Here is a 20461-nt window from a genome sequence, read left to right as displayed (position 1 = left end):
TCTCTATTAGGCCCCTCCCCTCCCTATTCAGCCCCTCCCGTCCTCTTTAGGCTCCTCCCCTCCCTATTCAGCCCCTCCCCTCCCCTTTAGGCTCCTCCCCTCCCTTTTCAGCCCCTCCCCTCCCAGTTAGGCTCCTCCCATCCCAGTTAGGCCCCTCCCACTCAGGCCCCTCCCCTCCCTATTAGGCCCCTCCCCTCCCCGCTAGGCTCCTCCCTTCCCTATTAGGCCCCGCCCCTCCCAGTCAGGCCTCTCCCCTCCCAGTTAGGCCCCACCCCTGGGCCTGCTCTGCCCCCAGCCCTCCCGGACCCCCCAGCCCCCCTCAATCCCCCCGGGGCCCCCCCAGCCCCCCGCTTCCCGTGCCCCCGCGGGGGCCATGTCGGACTCGGTGCTGCTCCTGCGCCGGGTGCGTGAGCGCAGCGGCGAGGCGGCGGCGGCGGCGGCATCCGGGGGGGCCTCCTCGTCCCCCGGCCCCGCCCCGCGGCGCAAGCGCGGCCGCCGCCGCCGCTTCTACCCCGAGCACCGCGTGTACCGGGCGCGCAGCTCCTTCCTGGACCTGAGCGAGGAGCAGGTGCTGCGGCGCTACCGCCTCGACAAGGCCGCCATCGCCGGGCTGTGCCGCGAGCTGGGCGCCGACCTGGAGAGCCTGACGGGGCGCAGCCATGCGCTGCCGGTGGCCGTCAAGGTGACGTCGGCGCTCACCTTCCTGGCGTCGGGCTCCTTCCAGACGGCCACGCGCGACTCCACCGGCATCAGCCAGTCGGCCATGTCCAACTGCCTGGCGCAGTTCCTGGAGGCGCTGCAGCGGCGGGCGGCGCGCTACATCGCCTTCCCCGCGCCCGGCCGCCCCGCGCCGCCCGCGGGCACCGGCGCCTTCCCCGGCGTGCTGGGGCTGCTGGGCAGCATGCACGTGGCGCTGCGGGCGCCGTCGGAGAACGAGGTGGCCTTCCGCAACGCCCGCAACTTCCACTCCATGAACATGCAGGTGGTGTGCGACGCCGCCGGCGCCATCACCAACGTGGTGGCCAAGTTCCCCGGCTCCTGCCCCAACGCCGCCGTGCTGGAGAATTCGGCGCTGGCGCGGCTGCTCGAGGGGGCGCGGCCCGAGGGAGCCTGGCTGCTGGGTGAGGGGGGGGACGGGGGGGGCTTGGGGGGGGCGGAGGGGGGATTTGGGGGAGGTTTGGGGGATGGGGGAGGTTTGGGGGATTGGGGGAGAGTTGGGGGATTGGGGGAGAGTTGGGGGTTTGGGGGAGAGTTGGGGGTTTGGGGGAGAGTTGGGGGATTGGGGGAGAGTTGGGGGATTGGGAGAGTTGGGGGTTTGGGGGAGAGTTGGGGGATTGGGGAGATTTTGGGGATGGGGGAGATTTGGGGCGAGTTGGGGGTTTGGGGAGATTGGGGGGGGTTGTGGGTATTTGGGGGTTTTGTCAGACTAGGGGATTTTGGAGAGACTCGTTGGGGGGTATTGGGGGATTTGGGGGGACTTGGGGGTTTGGGGAAGACTTGGGAGGTTTTGGGGAGACTTGGGAGTTTGGGGAGATTTGGGGGTTTTGGGAGATTTGGGGGTTTGGGGAGATGTGGGGGTTTTGGGGAGATTTGGGGGTTTTGGGGAGATGTGGGGGTTTTGGGGACACTTGGGAGTTTGGGAAGATTTGGGGGGTTTGGGATATTTGGGGGTTTTGGGAGATTTGGGCGTTTTGGGAGATTTGGGCGTTTTGGGGAGACTTGGGGACATGTGGACGCCACGAGGGGACACGAGGGAGCCACGCGAGGGGCCGTGGGGTGGCGCGAGGGCGACGAGGCGCCGTCCCCTCCCCGCAGGCGACCGCAGCTACCCGCTGAAGACGTGGCTGATGACGCCCATCCTCTTCCCGTGCGGCGCGGCGGAGGAGCGCTACAACGCGCTGCACCACCAGGCGCTGGCCGCCCTGCGCCAGACCCGCGCCCTCCTCAAGCGCCGCTTCCGCTGCCTGGACGCGGCGGGCGGCTGCCTGCAGTACGCCCCGCAGAAGGTCTGCCAGATCTTCCTGGCCTGCTGCGTCCTCCACAACATCGCCCTGCGCCGCCGCATGCCCCTCGAGCCCCCCGAGGGCCCCGAGCCCGACCCCGAGCCCGAGCTGCCGCTGCAGGCGCCCCACGTGCAGATCTCCAGCGAGGCCCGGGCCGTGCGCGCCCGCATCGTGCAGCAGGTGAAGGACAGCATGGGCTGAGCCCCCCCCCACCCGCCCCGGGGACCAGACCGCCCGGATTTAGGGCCCGGCAGCGGGGGGACGCGGTGCATGCGGCGTCCCCGGGCGGGTGCGGGGGGTCCCCGTCCGTCCCCCGGCCCCGAGGGCTCAGCACACGGGGAGCCGGCGCCCTTCCACGCCACTGACCGGGGATTTGGGGTGAATAAATGTATTTTCCAGCAGCGCCTGCTCCGGGGGGCGGATCGTGGCACCGCTCCCCTGTTCTCACGTCCCACCTGCGCCCCCCGGGGACGTTTCGGGGCCCCCATGCCGCAGCATCGCCCCCAGAGCGCCGGCGCGGCGGCCCTGCTGCAGCCGGTAGAGCATCTCCACCCCGTCCCGGCGCATCTTCTCCTCGTAGGGGCGTCCCCGCAGCGTCACCACGTCCCCGAATTCCTCCCGCAGGCGCCTCAGGGCGGCGCGGAGCGGCCCCTCGCAGCGCGCCACGGCGGCACGCAGCCGCCCGCGGGCCCGCGCCTCGCCGGCACGCGCCGCGAAGGCCTTGGGGGCCCTGCAGAACAAGCGGTTGGGGTCGGAGGCGCGCGCCTCCAGCCCCTCCAGCCACGCCAGGAGCTGCTCCCGCTGCTGGATGAGGCCGGCGGCCTCCTCCCACAGCTCCAGCGCCGCCGGCAGCCACGCCAGGGCCGCGCCGCCGGCGTATTTGGTGGCCGTGGCCAGCTGCTCACGGCCGGGGACGAGCAGCGCGGCCCAGAGCTGGCGGAGGCGCCGCTGAAGCTGCTGCAGCGCCGCCGGTGTCACCGCCGTCACCGCTGCCGGCTGCCGCGGCTCCGCCGTCGCCCGTGGGGCCTTCACCGGCTCCTCCTCCTCCTCTTCCTCACCGCCACCGAGGTTGAAGATGGCGTGGAGGAAGTCAGAGCCGGTGCCCGCGAGGTACCGCAGGTAGTCCTGCAGCAGCGAGGCGCTTTGGGGCTCCCGCCGCCGCGCCGCCGGGGCGCTGCGTGCCGCGGCGCGGGTCCAATGGTGCCCCTCGGGGCCGAGCTCGGTGTCGTCGGCAGCCGGCTCCACCAGGGGCTCGTGCTCGAAGCGCAGCCGCTCGCCGGGCAGCGCCGCCGCCAGCCGCTCGTAGAGCGCCCGCAGCTCGCCGCCGGGCACGGCCTCGGCCTCGGCCTCCGCCGCGACCTCCGCGGGCCCGGGGCACAGCGGCGGCTGCACCCGCAGCCCCACCGCGCTCTCCGCCAGCTCCGGCCGCCGCAGGAGGCTGACGCCGAGGGCCGGGATTGGCGCGGGGGGGGGCCCCGGCCGCTGCGTTTGGTGGCCCCGCAGCCACCGCAGCCGTGCGGCGTCCCGGGGGCGGCGGGTGAGCGCCGCCAGCAGCGGTGGCAGCCGGTGCCCGTCGCTCGCCACCCCCTGCGTCAGCCGGTGCAGATCCAGCGCCGCGGCGGTGGCGCGGGGGGGGGCAGCGGGGGTCGGCAGCGCCGGCAGGGAGCGGGGCCGCGGCGGCGGCGGGACCCCCGGCTTCTCCACCCGGTGCCGTTGCTCCGTCCGCGCCGGCAGCGAGCGGGCTCTGGGCGCCGCGGCGGTGCCGGGATGGGGGTCGGTGGCCGGGGGTGGCGGGCGGGGGGCGCGGGGCGCCCTGGGGGGCAGCCGGGCGAGGGGCAGCAGGCAGGGGACGGCGCGGAGGTCGGCGCCGGCGATGGCTCGCAGCTCCCGCAGGTCGGCCGCCAGCTTCTCCTCGAGCACGGGGGCGGCGAGGCTGCGCCGGGGCGGCGGGGGCTCCATCGCTCCGGGCCTGCGGCAGCGGGGGAGAGCCCCCCCAAATCGGCCTGGGACCCCCAAGTCAGCCTGGGATCCCCCAAAACGTCCCGGAGCCCCCCAGATCATCTTGGAACTCCCCCCATATTTTTCTGGACCCTCCCCCTAACATCATGACCCCCCCCCAAACAGCGTAGATCACCTCCAAATCGTCCTGGTACCCCCAAAACAGCCTGGGACCCCCCCAAATCGTCCTGGACCTCGCCCCAAATCTTTCTGGAGCCCCCCAAGACGTCCTGGACCCCCCCCAATCGTCCTGAGACCCCCAAAACGTCCTGGACGCTCCCCCCAAATTGTTCTGGGACCCCCAAATCGTCCCGGAACCCTCCAAAACGGCCTCGGACCCCACCAAATCTTTCCGGACCCCCTTAAAAAATGCGTGGACTCCCCCAAATCATCCTGGGACCCCCAAATCGTCCTGGGACCCCCCCAAAACTGCTCTCACCCCCCCCCCAAGCACCCCCAGATCCCCCCCCCGGTAACGGGGATCCCCAACCCTGCACGTACTCGGCTTCAGCAGCCCCCCAGGGCCCCCCTCGAGCCCCCTTCGGCCCCTCACAAATCCCCGGGGGCTCCCCGCGGCCTACAGCGGCCTCCAGAAGCCTGCGGCGGCCCCCGTTTCCATGGCAACGGCGCGCCGGAAGTGGCTTCTGGTCCGTCGCCCTCACGGGTCCGGCCCCCGCCGCGGGCGCCGCCGCTTTGGTTCCGCGGCGCCGGGACCGAGCCCGCGGCCATGGCGGCGCCGGGGCCCCGCGGGCCCAGCTGCAGGGTGAGGGCGCGGGGCGGGGGGGGGGTAACGGGGGGCCGGGGGGGCAGGGCCCAGCTCCGGGGGGTGCTGGGACCGTGCGTGGGGCGTTTCTGGGGTGCGGGGGCCCAGCTGTGGGGTTTTGGGGTGCAGGGCCCCAGCTGTGCGATTTTTGGGGCGAATAACGCCAGCTATGGGATTTTGGGGCTGCAGGGCCCCAGCTTCGGGATTTTTGGGGTGAAGAGCCCAAGCCATGGGATTTTTGGTGTGTAGGGTCCCAGTTTTAGGGTTTGGGGAGTGCACGGCCCCAGCTGTGCGATTTTTGGGGCGAATAACGTCAGCTATGGGATTTTTGGGCTGTAGGGTCCCAGCTATGGGATTTTTGGGGTGCAGGGCCCCAGCTTTGGGATTTTGAGGGTTCAGATCCCCAGCTTTGGGATTTTGGGGGTAGAGGGCTGCAGCCATGGGATTATGGGGGTCCAAGTCCGCAGCTGTGGGATTTTGGGGGTGCAGGGCCCCAACTTGGGGATTTTTAGAGTGAATAACCCCAGCTATAGGGTTTTGGGGGTGCAGAGCCCCAGCTACGGGATTTTTGGAGTGAATAGCCCCAGCTATAGGATTTGGGGGCTGTAGGTGCCCGGTTATGGGATTTTAGGGGCGCAGCGCCCCACAGGCAGAACATTTGGGGTGCAGAGCCCCGGGTGTGGCAGCTTTTGGGGTGCCACCACCACGTAGCGGGGCGTGCGGTGCCGACCCCGTGTCCCCTCTTGTCCCCAGCTGGAGTTCACCGTGCAGATGAGCTGCGAGAGCTGCGCCGAGGCCGTGCGGGCGGCGCTGCGGGGAGCCCCAGGTGAGCCCCGCACCCCCACAACCCCCCCTCCGCCGCCACCGCCACCGCCACCGGTGTCCCCCCGGCGTCACCGCGCGTCCCCGCAGGCGTGCGGCTGCTGGAGCTGCGCCTGGAGGCGCAGACGGTGCTGGTGGAGGCCGAGCTGGCGGCCGAGCGTGTGCGGGAGCTGCTGGAAGCCTCGGGGCGCCGCGCGGTGCTGAAAGGCATGGGGGGCGCCGAGGACGGTGAGTACAAACCGGGCTGGGGGGCCCCAAATTGGGCCGGGGGGGGACCCAAACTGGGCCGGGGGTGCCGACGTGTGTCCCCGTAGCCAGCCTGGGCGCGGCGGTGGCCGCTCTGTCCGGCCCCGGCGGGGTGCGGGGCCTGGTGCGGTTCCTGCAGGTGTCCCCGCAGCGGTGCCTGGTGGACGGGGCCATCGACGGGCTGCAGCCGGGCCCCCACGGGCTGCACGTGCACGAGTTCGGGGACTTGTCCCGCTCCTGCGACAGGTGAGGGGACGGGGACGTCCCGACGGGGATGGGGACGTCCCGACGGGGAACGGGGGCACCCCAACGGGGAATGGGGACACCCCGATGGGGAATGGGGACCCCAACGGGGAGTGGGGACACCCCAACAGGGGATTGGGACGCCCTGATGGGGAACGGGGATGCCCCAACGGGGGACGGGGATGCCCCAACGGGGGACAGGGACACCCTGATGGGGAACGGGGACACCTCTGTGGGGAACGGGGACACCGATGGGGAATGGGGATGCCCTGAGGGGAACAGGGACACCCCAGCAGGGGACAGGGACACCCCAATGGGGAAAGGAGACACCCCAATGGGAACTGGGACCCCAATGGGGAATGGGGGCACCCCAAGAGAGAACAGGGACACCCTAATAGGGGAGGGGGACACCCTAATGGGGGATGGGGACACCCCAACGGGGAACGGGGACACCCCAACAGGGAATGGGGACACCCCGACCTCACCCCACGTCCCCCCACAGCTGCGGGGACCATTTCAACCCTGACGGGGAGTGCCACGGGGGACCCGAGGACGAGCACCGGGTGAGCCTGCAGGACCCCCTGGGACCGGTGGATTTGGGGGGAGCTTTGGGGTCTCCCCTGACGCCCCCCACGCTGCCCCGTAGCACGCTGGGGACCTGGGGAACGTCTGGGCGGACGCCGACGGCCGGGCCGCCTTCCGCATGGAGGACTCGCGCCTGAAGGTGAGGCCATGGGGGGGTCGGGGGGGGGGGGGCCACCCTGCGCCCCAAACCCCCGGGGGGGTCCCGAGCCCCTGCTCCGTGTGCCCCCCAGGTCTGGGACATCATCGGGCGCTCGGTGGTGGTGGACGCGGGCGAGGACGACCTGGGCCGCGGCTCCCACCCGCTGTCACGGGTGACGGGGAACTCGGGGCCGAGGTGAGCGGTGGGGGGCTCAAAAAAGGGGCTTGGGGGGGGGGGGAGGGGGACGAAGCCCCCCCCTCACGCCCCGTGCCCCCCAGGCTGGCCTGCGGCGTGGTGGCGCGGGCGGCCGGGCTCTTCCAGAACCCCAAGCGCGTCTGCAGCTGCGACGGCCTCACGCTGTGGGACGAGCGGGACCGAGCCGCCGCCGGGCCGCCCCCGGCCCCCGCCCCGCACCTGTAGGGGCAGCGAGGAACCGGGGGGGTTTACGTGAGAAACGGGAGCGTGGGTTTGCGTGAAAATATATAATTATGCCATCTGAGGAGAAACCGAGCGCGAATTTGTAGGATGAAGTGTGATTATGGGATCTGAGGGGAAACCAGAGCGCAAATTTATATGGTACAGTTGTATGATCTGAGGGAAAAACGGAGCGGAAATTTATCTAAAAAATGTAATTATACGATCTGAGGGAAAACCAGTGCAAATTTGTATTAAAAAAATGTAATTACACAGTACGAGGGGAAACCAAGTGTGAATTTATAGAGTAAAGCATAAATATACGATCCGGGGGGAAACTGAGTGTAAATTTATATGATAAAGTATAAACATATGATCTGAGGAGAAACCACAACAAAAATTTGTATAGAAAAATGTAAGATCTGAGGGGAAACCGAGTGTGAATTTACATGATAAAGTGTAGTTGTACGATCTGAGGGGAAACTGAGTGAAAACTTATATGATAAAGTATAAATACACAGTCTGAGGGGAAACTGAGTGAAAATTTATATGATAAAGTATAATTTTGCAATCTGAGGAGAATCCGGAGTGCAAATGTATATAAAAAAATACAAGTATACAGTCTGAGGAGAAACCAGAGTGCAAAGTTCTGCGATGAAGTGTAATTGTAGGATCTGAGGGGAAACTGGAGTGCAAATTTATATTAAAAAATATAATTATAGGATCTGGGAAGAAAGTGGAGTGAAAATTTATATAATAAAGTGTAATTGTAGGATCTGAGGGGAAACTGGGGTGTAAATTTATATGAAAAAATACAAATATACGATCTGGGGAGGAACCAGAATGCATATTTTTCTAATAAAGTATAATTATATAATCTGAGGAGAAACCAGAGTGCAAATGCATATAATAAAGTGTAAATATTTATAAAAAAAATAAAGATGTTTGTAATAACGTGCTCTTTCCGCCCCGCAGCCTTCTCGGGCCCCCTCAGAACCGGCCCCGCGGCCCCTTTAAGAGTGGGCGTGGCCTGGCGCGGCTTCGCCCTCCCGCGGCCGCCCGGACCGTTAGGCTCCGCGCTCACTGGGGGGGGGGCTGTTGCTAGGCAACTCCCGAGGGCAGAGGCGGGAGCTGCGGTCGCGCACGCGCGGTGAGGTGGGCGGGAAGGCGGCGCGCATGCGCAGTGCGCGTTCGCCTCTCCCCCTCAGCTCTGAGGTGCGGCCGCCATTTTGTGAGGCCGCCGCGCTCCGGCTTCCCGCTTCCCGCTTCCCGCTCCCCTCCGCCGCCGCCGCCGCCATGCGTCCCGGCATAAAGCTCTTCGTGGGCAACGTGCCCGAGGAGGCGACGGCGGAGGAGCTGAGCGAGCTGTTCGCCGGCGTCGCCGGGCCTGTGCTCGGCATCGCCCTCATGAAGCAGTTCGCCTTCGTGCACCTCCGCGACGAGGCGGCGGCGGCCCGCGCCATCGCGCAGCTCAACGGCCACCAGCTGCACGGCCGCCGCATCGTGGTGGAGCCCTCGCGGCCGCGGCCCACCAACACCTGCAAGATCTTTGTCGGCAACGTCTCGGCCGCCTGCACCAGCGGCGAGCTCCGCTCGCTCTTCCAGCAGTACGGCACCGTCGTCGAGTGCGACGTGGTCAAAGGTACCGGACCCGCCGCCGCTCCCGGGGCCGCTCCCGGGGCCGCTCCCCTCGCCCTCAGCACGGCGTCGGCCTCCCCCTGCCCCTCCGCTGGGGGCCCCTCTCGCTCCGGCCCCGGCCTGGTGCAGCGCCAGCGACCGTTCCCGGAGCCGCTCCGTCGCCGGTTGTGGCCGGGGCTGCGCCGTTTTCCGACCGGCGCCTTGCGGTTTCTTCCCCCCCCCCCCCTTCCCCGGCCCGATCTGGCGGCGCCCCCGGGCTGCGAGCCCCCCCAACACCACACGGGGCTCTCCCCCAGCCTTGCTGCAGGGCGCCGGGGTTCATCCTCCCCCTTCCCCTGGGACGGGGACACAAAGGGATGGCCCGGAGCTATGCGTGCTCCTGGAATTACTCCCCGTTAAGGGCTGGGAGGTATTTTCCTCCCCCTCCACCACAGCTTTCTTTGCCCAAATCTATTTCGGCCCGGATGCGGAGGCTGCTTTATAGCCAGTTCTGAAGTTTGGTGGCACGTGGAATGCAAGTTTCTGAGGGGCTGCCCTGGCTCGGGGCCCCTGCACGCCGTTAATTCGGGGGTGCAGCATCAAGGGGGGGGGGGAATTACCTCGCGCCGAGGTCTCTCCATGTCCCCCCTCGCTTGAGAAGGTGCCAGCTGGGGCTGCCCCGCGTGGCTCGGCCCCATCGCGCCCCGCGGCAGGGTGATGCTGTTGCCTCTGCTCTCTCTCGTCCCAGGTCACAGCCCCACCAGGATGCCCCTGCCCCGTCGGAGAACGGCGCCGAACCCACGCCAAATGTTTCTGGCGTCCCCGTGGCTGATTTGCGGGGGTCTTTGCGGCAGCCCCCAAAGGGGGTGGGTTGCCGGGGTGGGTTTGGGGCTTTCCAGGGACCTCCAGGGGCATTTCTAGCACCTCTACAGCAGCGTTTGGAAGCGTATGCAGTGCTTGAGTGCTTCCTGCTGCTGGAAGGAGCCTGGGAGGGGTGGGATCGTGGTGTGGAGCCGGGGGAGCGAGCGGGGGGAGGCTGGGCACGGTAACGCACGCGTTTACCATGTTTTAGCTGGACCTTGAGGCGTTGTTATGGCGTTTGCCCGGCCCTAGCGCTGCGTTCGGTGAGCGGTACCTCCGAGCACGCCGAGAACTTCGGGGGGGCTGCCCTGAGGCTTTCCCCCCGGTGCTGCCGGTGGAAGGGGGTCCTCGGGGGGGTGTCACCGGCTGCGCCTCCGGCCTGCGACCGCAGTGGTTTCCTGGCTGGTCTGCGGCGATGCTGCGGGGTTGGGTGCTTGTCACCATGGGTCACCGCCACGGAGGCACCGCAGCGAGCGCCCCGTGCCACGTGCCAGCCTCCCAGAGCTGCTGTGACGTGGGGATCGAGCCCCCCCACACCTCCTGAGCCCCCGCAGTGGGGTCCAGGCCCCAAAACCACTCCCTGACGTGCTGCAGGTGGCCGTCAGGCCTGGCTCCAGCCTGCTGGTGTCACCGTGCCGCTACCGGTCTCTGCTGCTTCTAACGCTTCTCTCGGCTCTCACCTCCTGTCCGGCGCCTCCGCTTTCGGTTAATGATTCACCTTCCTGCGCTGCTTGTTTGCTCAGCTCCTCGCTGCCAGGCCCCCGGCCTCCGGACGCCTCTAACGCCTCGCCGGAACGCGCTCCCCGCGGGCCTTGCTCTCTTCTGGAGCGGAGCCGCTTGGTGCTGCGGCCCTTTGCCCCGGCGGCGCTCGCCGGTCCTCTCCTCTCCCCGCTCTCTCCTTTCACTTGCCGCTGAGAGGCCTCATGCGGGCCGAGGACCGGCGCGGAGAAGTCCCTGGGGGGCTTCGAATGCGGCGAGGGGCCGCGCACCGCAGAACGCGGTGGCCTGCGGCAGGGCACGCTGTGACGGGGCAAGGGAAGGAAGAAAACGGTGGCAAGAGGAGCAGAAAGCGGGGCCTGGCAGCTCCGCTGGGCTCGCAGCGCTAATTACAGGGGTGGGAGCGCAGCGGGGCCGACCCGAGCTGTCAGCGGCCCGCTGATACTGGTGGCAGGGGGAAAGCAGGGCCCGGGGCGGGCAAAGCCCCGCTTTAACCCGAACTTGCTCCAAGCCTCGGGCCGGAGGCTGCGGTTTCTCGTTCCCCACAGTCGGGTGGTGGCTCAGGGTGCCAGGAGGACGCGCTCGCTCCGCTCGAGCCTGGGGCCAAGTGGGGAGGTTTCGGCGCGAGCGGGGCCGCCGCTGCTGTCGCTGGTTAGCCGGGCCGCAGCTCGGCGGGCTGCGCTTAGGGTGGAGCGGGGCCGCGCGCCTCGTTAAGCGTTCGATCCTGTAACGAAATGTCTTTTCTTCCCCACTGATAACCCTCTGTCTGCTGCTTTATCAGACTATGCATTTGTTCACATGGAGAACGAAGCAGATGCAAAAGTTGCCATCGAAAATCTTAATGGGAAGGAGGTGAAAGGAAGAAGAGTCAATGTGGAGCTCTCGACCAATGTGCAGAAAAAGGGCATGGGCCCGGCCGTGCAGGCCGGCGTCGTGGTGGACAAGAACAAGCGGATAGGCCTGGAGTACAGGGAGAAGTTCCAGCCCAAGATCGAGGGCTTCGAGCAGCGGAGGGTCGCGGACGCCGCCTTCCCCTCGGCCGCCGCCGGCTACGCCGCCGCCTCCTCCTCCTCCCTGTACGATTACCAGCAGCGCTTCGGCACCGGCGCCGCCAGCAAGTACGACGGCTTCGACCCGCAGCCGCGGCCCTCCTCCCCCGCCTACTTCGGGCGGGACCGCAGCCCCCTCCGGCGCTCCCCGACCAGAGCCGGCAGCTACTCGGCGGTGACGCTCCCCATGACGGCGCAGCCGGCCGCCTACCGCGCCCAGCCCTCGGCCTCGCTGGGGGCCACCTACCGCGCCCAGCCCTCGGCCTCGCTGGGCATGGCCTACCGCCCGCAGCCCACCACGGGCCAGGCGGCCGCGTACCGCGCCCAGCCCTCGGCCTCGCTGGGCGGCGCCTACCGCTCCCAGGCCGCCGCCGTCTCCCTGGGCGCCTCGGGCGCGCAGCCCGGCGCCAACTCCCTGGCCTCCTACGGCGCGCAGCCCGCCGCCTCCTACGGCGCGCAGCCCGCCGCCTCCCAGCTCTCCGGCTACAGCGTCCAGTCCACGGCCCTGGCCTCCTCCTACGGGGCGCAGGCCGCCTCCGGCTACTCGGCCGCCTACGGCGCCCAGGCTGCCGCCGCCTACGGCACCCAGCCTGCCGCCGGCCCCACGGTTTCCTACGGCGCCCAGGCCGTGGCCACGCACGTAGCCTCCTATGGCGTGCAGGCCGCCGCCGGCCACGCCGCCTCCTACGGCGCGCAGCCCATAGACGGCCACGCCGCCTCCTACGGCGCCCAGGCCGGCGCCGTGCTCTCGGTCTCCTACAGCGCCCAGGCCGTGGCCGCGCACGCCACATCCTACGGCGCCCAGCCCATGGCCAGCCACGCCGCCTACGGCGCGCAGCCAGTGGCCGGCCACTCGGCCTCCTACGGCGCGCAGCCGGTGGCCGCGCTCTCGGCCTCCTACGGCGCCCAGCCCGCTGCCGGCCACTCGGCCTCCTACGGCGCCCAGCCCGCCGCCAACCTGCCCGCCTCCTACGGCAGCCAGTCCGCCGCTGCCGCGCTCTCCGCCACCTACGGCGCCCCGGCGGGCTCCTCGCTGGCCGCCTCCTACGGCAGCCAGGCTGCCGCCTCCTACAAGGCGCAGGCCTCCGCCCCGCTGACGGCGGCCTACCGAGCCCAGGCCTCCAACTCGATGGCGGCCTCCTACCCGGCGCAGCAGGCCTCCTCCGCGTCGCTGGCGGCCGCCTACAGAGCCCAGCCGGGCAGCGCCTACGACGGGCCGAGCCAGCTGGGGCAGCAGGCGGCCTCCTACTTGGGCCTGTCGCAGGCCACCGCCGTCGCACCGCCCTACGAGCGCACCCGCCTCTCACCGCCTCGCAGCGCCGGCTATGATGATCCGTACAAAAAGTCCTCCGCTCTGGCAAAAAGGTACGCAGCTGGGCCAGGGGCGGCGGCTGGCGCGTAGCGTGCGGCGCCTCTCGTCCCCACGCCGTCCTGCCTCGGCGAGCTCGGCCCCGGCGCGCCGCGGAGCTAACACCCAGGAGCGCGTGGCGCCGGAGGGGTGGGAGCGCAGCGCGGGCGCCGCACACCCCGCGTAACCCCCTCCCCTTGCTTCTCTGCGACTGGCCGGGGCTGGGGGTGGGCGCGGGCGGGTTCTCGCCCCTCTCCCGGGCCGCGCTGGACACCCGGGGGCCGCTCTCGGTGTCCGCGCGCGCCGGGCCGTCCGCCTGTGCCGTTGCGCCGGGAGGTGGCTGCGTCGCTCCGTGCCGGGCGTCGCCTCAGGAAGGCGGCGGGTTCGCCAAGCGCTCGTTTGCCCCCCGAAATCCGGGGGAATCGGCTTCGCTTGTTCACCGGGGAGGCCGCGACGGCGAAGCTTCGCCCGCCTCGAGTCGGGCGGCGGCGAGCCGCGGCGGGTGGTCCCTGCGCCGCGCCCGCCGCTGCGCCAGGATTCGGGGCGCCCTCTCGGCAGAGACCCGCTCTCGCCTGCTGCGCCCCGGCGCGTTATTCACGCCATCTCTCTTCTCTCGACCAGGTACAATTCAGACCGCCGTTTGTCTGACCTCTCAGATTACCGCCGCTTAGCGGACTCGCCGCTCGCGTACCGCCGCTCGCCGACAAAGTCCCCGATGGATTACCGCCGCCTTCCGGAAGCGCACGCCGATTACGCCCGCTACTCGGGCGGCTACGGCGATTACCTGCCCCCGGCCCGCGTGCACTCGGGCTACCAGCGCCGCCTCTAGGGCTGGCGGGCGTGCGGCGTTCCCTCGGGACGCCTCCCGGTAGTGCCGCCGGGTCGCTCCCTCCCCTCCGTGCCGTCTCCGGTGTCACCAGCGGCGCAGCGCTCTCCGTCGCACCCAGCGTGGTTCGCCTGCTCCCGGCCGTTAGCCCCGGGCAGGGACGGTTATTTTTAGCTGCCCTTTTTTTTTTTTTTTCTTCCTCCCTTCCTTTTATTTTTTTCCCCTCTCCTCTCCCGTTTTTAGAAGGTTTTGGACTCACAGTTTGAAAACTTGTTGCTCTGTGCCAGGAGGAGCGCGAGGCGGCCGCGCAGCCCCTCCGCCGTTCCCTGCGCCGGCCGTAGCGTCGTGGCGCCGTCTCGCTTGTGCTCTCGGCGATCCCCTCGTCGCCCGGGCGCGTTTTGGAACCGGAGCGATCGGTGCCGCCGAGCGAGGGGCGGGCGCTCTTTCGGATCCCCGTCCCCGTTTTTTCTTCCCCCCCGCCTTTTGAAAGCGTTCCGTTTCAGCCCGGGCACAGCGCTGGGCTCGACGCAGCAGCGCCGAGTGACGTTTTGTACGACTGTAAATAAAAAGCTGGGCTGTTTTCCGTTTAGAAACCCTTGTCCTCTGTATTTCTTTCCCCAGCCCGGCCGTTCGGGGACACCTCGCAGCGGGGTCAGGCCCCGTCCCGCCGCGCTCCCTGTCCCCGCTAGAGGCAAACCGGCGGGTTTGGGGCCGCAGCGTCGGCCACGCGCGGTTGTTGCACGCGTCTCTGCCCAGAGGTGCTCTGTTTTGGGGGGGGGGCGGCAGCGGATTTCTGGAAGAAATCATAAATTTCTGCAAGCAGAGGGAGTAGGGACGCCCCCGGGGACAGGGTGCCACGTCAGGGCGGTGGCCTCCCGTGGGGGACGGTCCCCTCGGGCGGTGTTTTGGTCTTTCAGGGTGTCCCCGCTCGCCCCGCTCGCGTTTAACTGCGGCGCTTGCAGGTTTTCTCCCCGGCCAGCGTTTTGTTTTCCTCTCGGCGTTCACTACGTGAAATTTGGTCGGCTCCTTCTCCGGCGACGCTTCGGTTTTATCGGAGTAGCTCTCAAATGTAATCGGCTCGCTCAGCCCAGGGCGAGCGTCGCTGGTCCCTCCGTGCGGCTGAGCGGCTCGCTTGGGCCACGCCGGGCTCTTCCTCGCTGCTGGAACCATCATTAAAGCTTGTAAAAGCGTTTGCTGTCCCTTGTCTTCTTGTTTGGGGAGCGGCGGGGCGGCGGCGGGGCGCCGGTGGCCCCCTCGCCGCTTGCGTCGGGCCTGTCAGAGGGCTGGGACCCCCCCGCGCACACCGAGGTCACGGAGTCAGCGCTGGCTCGGGGTGAAAACACAGCCTGAGGAAAGAAAAGCGGCCCCGGCCCGCTGCTGGAACGGCAAATGAAGGGGATCGTTAACCGGTGCCGTGCGTGACGGGGGCCTAACGCTTCTCCCCCTCGTTTTCCAGGACGCGGCGTCAGCGAGAGGGAGGCTCCCGGAGGCCGCAGCGACGGCCGCGTTCAAATAAAGCAGCAGAAACGCGGCCGGAGATGCAGAGCGCTCGAGTTGCTGGTAAAAAAAAAAACGTAGCCGAGTGCCAGCGTTGCTTTGAGAAGCGGGAATTAGGAGTCGGCTCGGTAGAGAAGGAGAGGAGAAGGCACCGCGAGCTGTAGGTGATCGGGCGGAGGCCGTTAGCTGGAGGAGGCAGAGAGAGGAAATCTGGAAACGCGCCCCGAGGAGCAGGCCAGAGCTGCTGCTTGCTTCAGGACGCCAAAAAACCACAACCAGGAGCCCAGGGCCAAGGCGAGGGGCCCGGACTGCGGCTGTCGGCAAAGCTGTGACCCAGGCGAGCGTTTAATTAATTAACATCGTTACTTAACGAGCCAGGGAGGGGAGCAGGGGTTGGAGCTGGCGAGCACAAGGGGCAGCAGCCAGGCAGGGGGTGCGTGGGGGGCTCTGTGGGGCCCACCCTGCTGACAGCAGGGATTAACGAGCCAGCCCCGGGGGGGTCAGGGGTTAATTAGCCAGCCCCGGGGGGGTCGGGGGTTAATTAGCCCAGCATTGGGATTAGGGGGGTGCTGCCATCGAGGGGAGGCACGGCAGGGAGGCCGCAGAGAGAGGCCCAGCCTCTCCTGCCCTTTCTGGGGCCAATGTCGGTGGTGAGCCCAGGGGGAGCGTGGCCGCAGAAAAGCCCCCTGGGACTCAGAGGGGGAAGCGCCCGCACGCCAGACACACGCCCGGGTTTGTTAAAAGAGTTTATTTCACTGGAAAGGAGGCTAAAGGCCGAGGGGGGGGCGGCGGGTTGTGCCCCATGCCGGTGGCGTGACCCGGGGGCTCGACTCAGCGGTTCAGACTCGGCTACGTCATTTAGTATTACAAAGTTAAGACTGATTCTCTTTAAAAAATAAGCACGTTAAAAAAGAAAAAAAAACAGAAAAACGGAAAAAAAAGCTACAGCCCAGGCTGCGAGGTGGGGGGGGGGGGGAGCAGCTCCACGCACGCCTCGAGGGAGCAGGGAAGCAAAGCTCGCGCTACGGCTACGCTCGCGCTAAACCTGAGCCTAGACCAGCTAGGGGCGGCCGGGCTGGAGGGCAGCACGGGGGGGCCAAGGAGCTAATTCAAAGCAAATCCTGAAAAATCGAATGTACGGAGGGGGCGGGGAGGGGGTTAAGCTACTCCTGACTACGCTACGAAGAAGCTTGAGCGTCCGTTAGGGACCGGTTCGTTAGCTGACGCGGGCGTGCCTGGAAGCGCAGCACCGTCTGACGCGCGCGGCGCAGATTTCACGTGCGACGGGACCCCGACGTCCAGCCGCAAATATCTTACCTGAAAGAGAAAAGCACAGGTCAGCGCCCGCCTCGCAGCCGGGGCCGTGCCGAGCCCTGCGCGGCGGCAGCGGCGGCGCCAGCGCCCTCCTGAAAGCAACCGGAGTCCAGACGTGAGCCGAGCTCGCTCGGCGGGGACGGCACCGGCCTCACCCGTCGGGACGGTGCCGGGCTCGGCTCTGCCCTTGCCACGGCAGCGGGGGAAAGGCAGCGGGAGGCTCCCGCGAGAGGCGGCTGGAGCAGGGCACGGTTTTACCGGGAGCCGAGCGGGGAGAGGAGTCTCCCCTCACCGGGTGCCCGGGCAGCACGGGGTGGGGGGGGGGGATTTCGGGTCCCGCTCCCCGCGCCCAGGAGCACCGCTCGTTGTGGCAAGGCTCCGGAGGGTGCTGCGGCAACGCGCCGGCACCCGTCACGGTGGCTTACAGAGCCAGCATCCGGGCTTTAACGTCCAGAAAGGGCCCGGCTCGGGTCCTTTTTGCTTAACCCTGACCCGTTTACTCAAGCCCGGCTCTACCCCAGCTGCGGGCAGGAGGCAGGGCGCAGATGCCCGGCCAGCGGCGTCGGGGGCTAGCGGAGCCCGTGTTCCGAGCCGCCGGGGACCCCACGCAGCCCCGGAGGCAGCACCGGCTGTAAGGACAAGCACCACGGAGCAGCCCTGCGAACACGCTCACCTCGGCTCAAAAGGCAGAGTACCGCGCCCTGTCCGCGTACGGGTCGCGCCCGAAGCGCTGCATGTCGTAGAGGGAGGCCCGAGCGACCGACGAGACCGGCGACAGCTGACTACGATCGTAAGTGTACGCCTCTCCGACGGTGGTGGCCGCGGCTGCCGTGCGGCGCAGGGGGCTTCTATCCCGGGTGTAATAGGTGGAGGAGGCCGCCGCCGCCGCGGCGGTGGCGGCGGCGGCGACCGCGGCGGCCGCGCCCGGGGTGGGCAGCAGAGCTCTATCGTAGGGGTCTAGGGTGGTGGGGATGCGACTGGCCATGGCTGTGGTGGCGGCCATGGCCGTGGACTGGACCTGGGAGTACTGGGCGTACTGGGAGTACTGGGCCATGGTCTGCTCTGCATAGGCGTCGTATGCAGAGGCCGTCGCATAGGACCTGACGCGGTAGCGCTTGTAGTAGTCGGCCATCCCGCTGTACGCGTCATCGTAATACATGGTCTCCCCATAGCCCGCGGTGTAGGGAGTGCGCACGGCTCCGTACTGCTCGTTATAGGCCTCGGTAAAGTCAGCCACTTGCCCCGGGCGATCTACCGGACACTCTTTAGACCAGTGCCCTTCCTTCCCGCACCGGTAGCAGCCGCTCTTGTCTCCCATCCCGGGCGCGGTCCTGAGCCGACTCGTGGACAACTGCACGCGCATCCGCTTGCCTTTAAGAAACAGACGCAAAAGGGAGGCTATAATTCAGGCCGCACCAAGAGGTTCGTTACAAAAACATGCACAGTACAACAGAGCAGGACAGAACCAGCCAGAGCCCCCCCCGAGCCACCTCGCACCGACAGCGCCTCGTTCCATTCCACACCAGAAACTGCGCCGCGAGCGGGAGAGCCCCCGGGGCCGCCGAGCCCCCGGCCTCCGCCGCCCGTCCCGCTCCGCGTCGACGAGCTCGAGGAGCAGCCGCGTCCTGGGGCGCGGCAGACCGACTTACCGGGAAGGTGCCACCGGGGACGGTGCCGCAACGACGCTGGCGAGACGGAGCGCTCGGTGGCTCGGAGACGCGGCTCGGCCGCCCGAATTAGGCTGGGAGGGGTTCGGGGTGCAGGTCGGGGCCAGCTGCACCGAGCAAGCCGCCAGCGACCTTGCCGTCCGGCCAAAGTCACATAAAAACAGCTTTCTGCCCCAAACCAGCGTGCCGTCCTGCTCCGGTGATTACACAGCAGCCCGGCGCTGTCACCACCGGCCCTGGAGCTTCGCCGTGCCCCAGAGCACGCAGGGCCACGGCCGCGGACTGAGCGGACCCTGCCATGCCAGATGGCAGCACCGACCGCGGCGGCAGCGAGGGGACGAGCACCCTCTGAAAGGGGAGGCGGCCGCAGGCCTGTGACGAGCCCCTGGGGATGACGCCGGATCCTGCGCAGGCCGCGCCGCTTCGCTTTCGGACTGCGAGTGCCGGCAGCGCCGGAACCACGTGGGCTTGGGCCAGGACACCCACACGGTGCCCCCAGCCCTAGCGTGGGGAGCAGGGGGCAGCCGAGGGCCACGTCTACGAGCGGGGGGACGGGCGATACTACGCGGCCCTGGCTGAAGACGAGTTCTGTGGGCACCCAAAACGGAGGCTTCGCCCAGACCCCAGTAGGGATGGGCAGAACCGAACCAGCCCCACCGTGCGGGCGAGCCCTGGGACGGGACGGCGGTGGATCGGGATGAAGCGCCGGACGCGTCCCCGACGCCCTGCTGGGTTTGGACCCAGCCTGACGAGGATGCGCTCGCTTTCGGCAATGAAGAAAGTGGCTCAGCGCCGCGGCGGTGCCTCTGCCCGCCCTCTTACCGGGCTGGCCGGCAGCCCCTCCGTGCTGCACAGGCGGCACCGGCAGCGTTGGACCAGAGCCAGGGTTTCGCCATCGGGCTCCTCAGCCGCGTTGGGTTGGTCAGAGATGGATCCCCGTGCCCGCAGCCCACCCGAAACGCCCCAGGCCCTACGGGGTCGCTGCCGTGAGGGCCTGACCCTTGGGAAAGAAACGGGCATGCCACGTTACAAAGCACAGGCAGAGCTGGAATGCAAACGAAAACCCCAAAACACATCTTTCCGTGCTTAGTTCAAGGGGAGAGAGCCGCGGTGATGCCTGGAGACGTCCGATGCCCTACAGAGGGCTCTTGGACCGCGGCTGAGAGGTTTGGGGCGCTCAGAGCAGCCTCACCCCCACCGCAAGCCCGAGGCTGGGCTCGGTCTCGCCAAGCGGAGGCCGCGACGCCACCGGCGCCATCCGCACGTCTCCAGCTCCGACGGCCGGGCTCTAAAAGACGTCAACGCCCGCGCTGGAAGGGGAACCGCGATCCCTCCGCAGAGCCCGCCGGCAGCCCGCCCGTCCCGGTCCCCGTCCCACCTTGGAACTCGGCGTTGTCCAGCCCGCGGATGGCCTCCACCGCGTCCTCCGCCCGCTCCATGTGCACGAAGGCATAGTCCTTGACGATGTCGCACTCGATGACGGGGCCGTACTCCTCGAACTTGGCCCGCAGCTCCAGGTTGGTGCACGTGGGGCTGATGTTGCCCACGTGCAGCTTGGTGGAGGCCTTGCTCTTGTTCTTGCTGGCCTCCACGTTGATGCAGACGCCGTGCAGCTTGTGGTGGTGCAGGTTGCGGATGGCGTCCTCGGCCGCCGTGCGGTCCTCGATGTGCACGAAGCCGTAGTTCTTGACGATGTCGCACTCCAGCACCTTGCCGTACTGCTCGAACAGCGAGCGGATCTCCTGCTCCGTCGCCTCCCGCGGCAGGTTCCCGATGAACAGCTTCACCATGGCGCCGGCCTGCAGCGGGCAGCGGGCTCAGCACCCCCGGGACGCCCCCCCCACCCCCGGGACGCTCCCCAACCCCTCCCGGTGCCCTCCCCCTCCCCCCCCCGTGCCCTCCCCCCGCCCCTCCCGGTGCCGGCCCCGCCCCCACCTGCGCCCCCTTCGCCGCTCGCTGCTCACAAAATGGCGGCGGCTCCGCGCTGCCCCCCTCCCGGCGCCCCGGGCCCCGCCCTCCTGTCGATGATTGGCTGAGGGGCTGTCCGTCAGGAGGCGTGTGCCCCTAGATGGAAAGCGGGCCCGCCCGCGGAGAGCGCGGGGCCAATTGGCAGCGAGGGGCGGGGCGAGAGGGAGAGGAGCGGCCCATTGGGAGCCCTGCGGGGGGAGCTGGGTGGATCCATTGGGAGCCGGGGGGGGGGGGCCTGGAGGGATCCATTGAGAGCCCTGCGGGGGGGGGGGGGGGAGGGGGCTGGAAGGGTCTATTGGTAACTGATGGGGGGGATCCGGGGGAACCCATTGGGAGCGGGGGGGGGCTTGGAAGGATCCATTGGGAGCCCTGCGGGGGGGGGGA

General features: G+C 68.4%; 4 protein-coding genes across 8 annotated transcripts; 2 read left to right on the top strand and 2 right to left on the bottom strand.

The window, feature by feature from the left end:
- Nucleotides 1–307: 307 nt before the first annotated feature.
- CCS (copper chaperone for superoxide dismutase) lies at nt 308–8165 on the top strand. The gene is made up of 9 exons (XM_083853394.1): nt 308–1121; nt 1816–2183; nt 5518–5590; nt 5677–5814; nt 5901–6078; nt 6578–6638; nt 6722–6799; nt 6891–6994; nt 7078–8165. The coding sequence occupies exons 1-9, from the start codon at nt 374–376 to the stop codon at nt 7217–7219; spliced, it is 1890 nt and encodes a 629-aa protein (XP_083709520.1). The 5' UTR covers nt 308–373; the 3' UTR covers nt 7220–8165.
- On the bottom strand, nt 2209–4708 carry CCDC87 (coiled-coil domain containing 87). The gene is made up of 2 exons (XM_083853395.1): nt 4503–4708; nt 2209–3972 (listed from the first exon to the last, which is right to left on the bottom strand). The coding sequence occupies exon 2, from the start codon at nt 3960–3962 to the stop codon at nt 2448–2450; it is 1515 nt and encodes a 504-aa protein (XP_083709521.1). The 5' UTR covers nt 3963–3972; nt 4503–4708; the 3' UTR covers nt 2209–2447.
- A 48-nt stretch (nt 8166–8213) lies between the features above and the next one.
- LOC310891089 (RNA-binding protein 14-like) lies at nt 8214–14821 on the top strand. Its single transcript, XM_083853393.1, has 3 exons — nt 8214–8855; nt 11190–12822; nt 13427–14821. Exons 1-3 carry the CDS (start codon nt 8390–8392, stop codon nt 13632–13634), a joined length of 2307 nt encoding a protein of 768 aa, XP_083709519.1. The 5' UTR covers nt 8214–8389; the 3' UTR covers nt 13635–14821.
- On the bottom strand, nt 13812–20135 carry LOC310891092 (RNA-binding protein 4-like). 5 transcript variants are annotated; one of them, XR_014577421.1, is made up of 5 exons: nt 20045–20134; nt 19488–19908; nt 17116–17813; nt 16446–16534; nt 13812–15008 (listed from the first exon to the last, which is right to left on the bottom strand). XR_014577421.1 is itself a non-coding variant. In XM_083853397.1 (4 exons), exons 2-3 carry the CDS (start codon nt 19897–19899, stop codon nt 17122–17124), a joined length of 1104 nt encoding a protein of 367 aa, XP_083709523.1. In that variant the 5' UTR covers nt 19900–19908; nt 20045–20134; the 3' UTR covers nt 13812–15008; nt 17116–17121. The 5 variants fall into 5 exon arrangements, 3 of the variants coding, with proteins under 3 accessions (XP_083709523.1, XP_083709522.1, XP_083709524.1); XR_014577422.1 differs by having other exon boundaries at nt 13812–15005; XM_083853397.1 differs by lacking the exon at nt 16446–16534.
- Between the last annotated feature and the right edge of the window lie 326 nt (nt 20136–20461).

This window comes from Anser anser, assembly GCF_964211835.1.
Source record: "Anser anser genome assembly, contig: HAP1_SCAFFOLD_439, whole genome shotgun sequence".
NCBI lineage: Eukaryota > Metazoa > Chordata > Aves > Anseriformes > Anatidae > Anser > Anser anser.
This window is presented reverse-complemented; position numbering and strand designations above follow the sequence as displayed.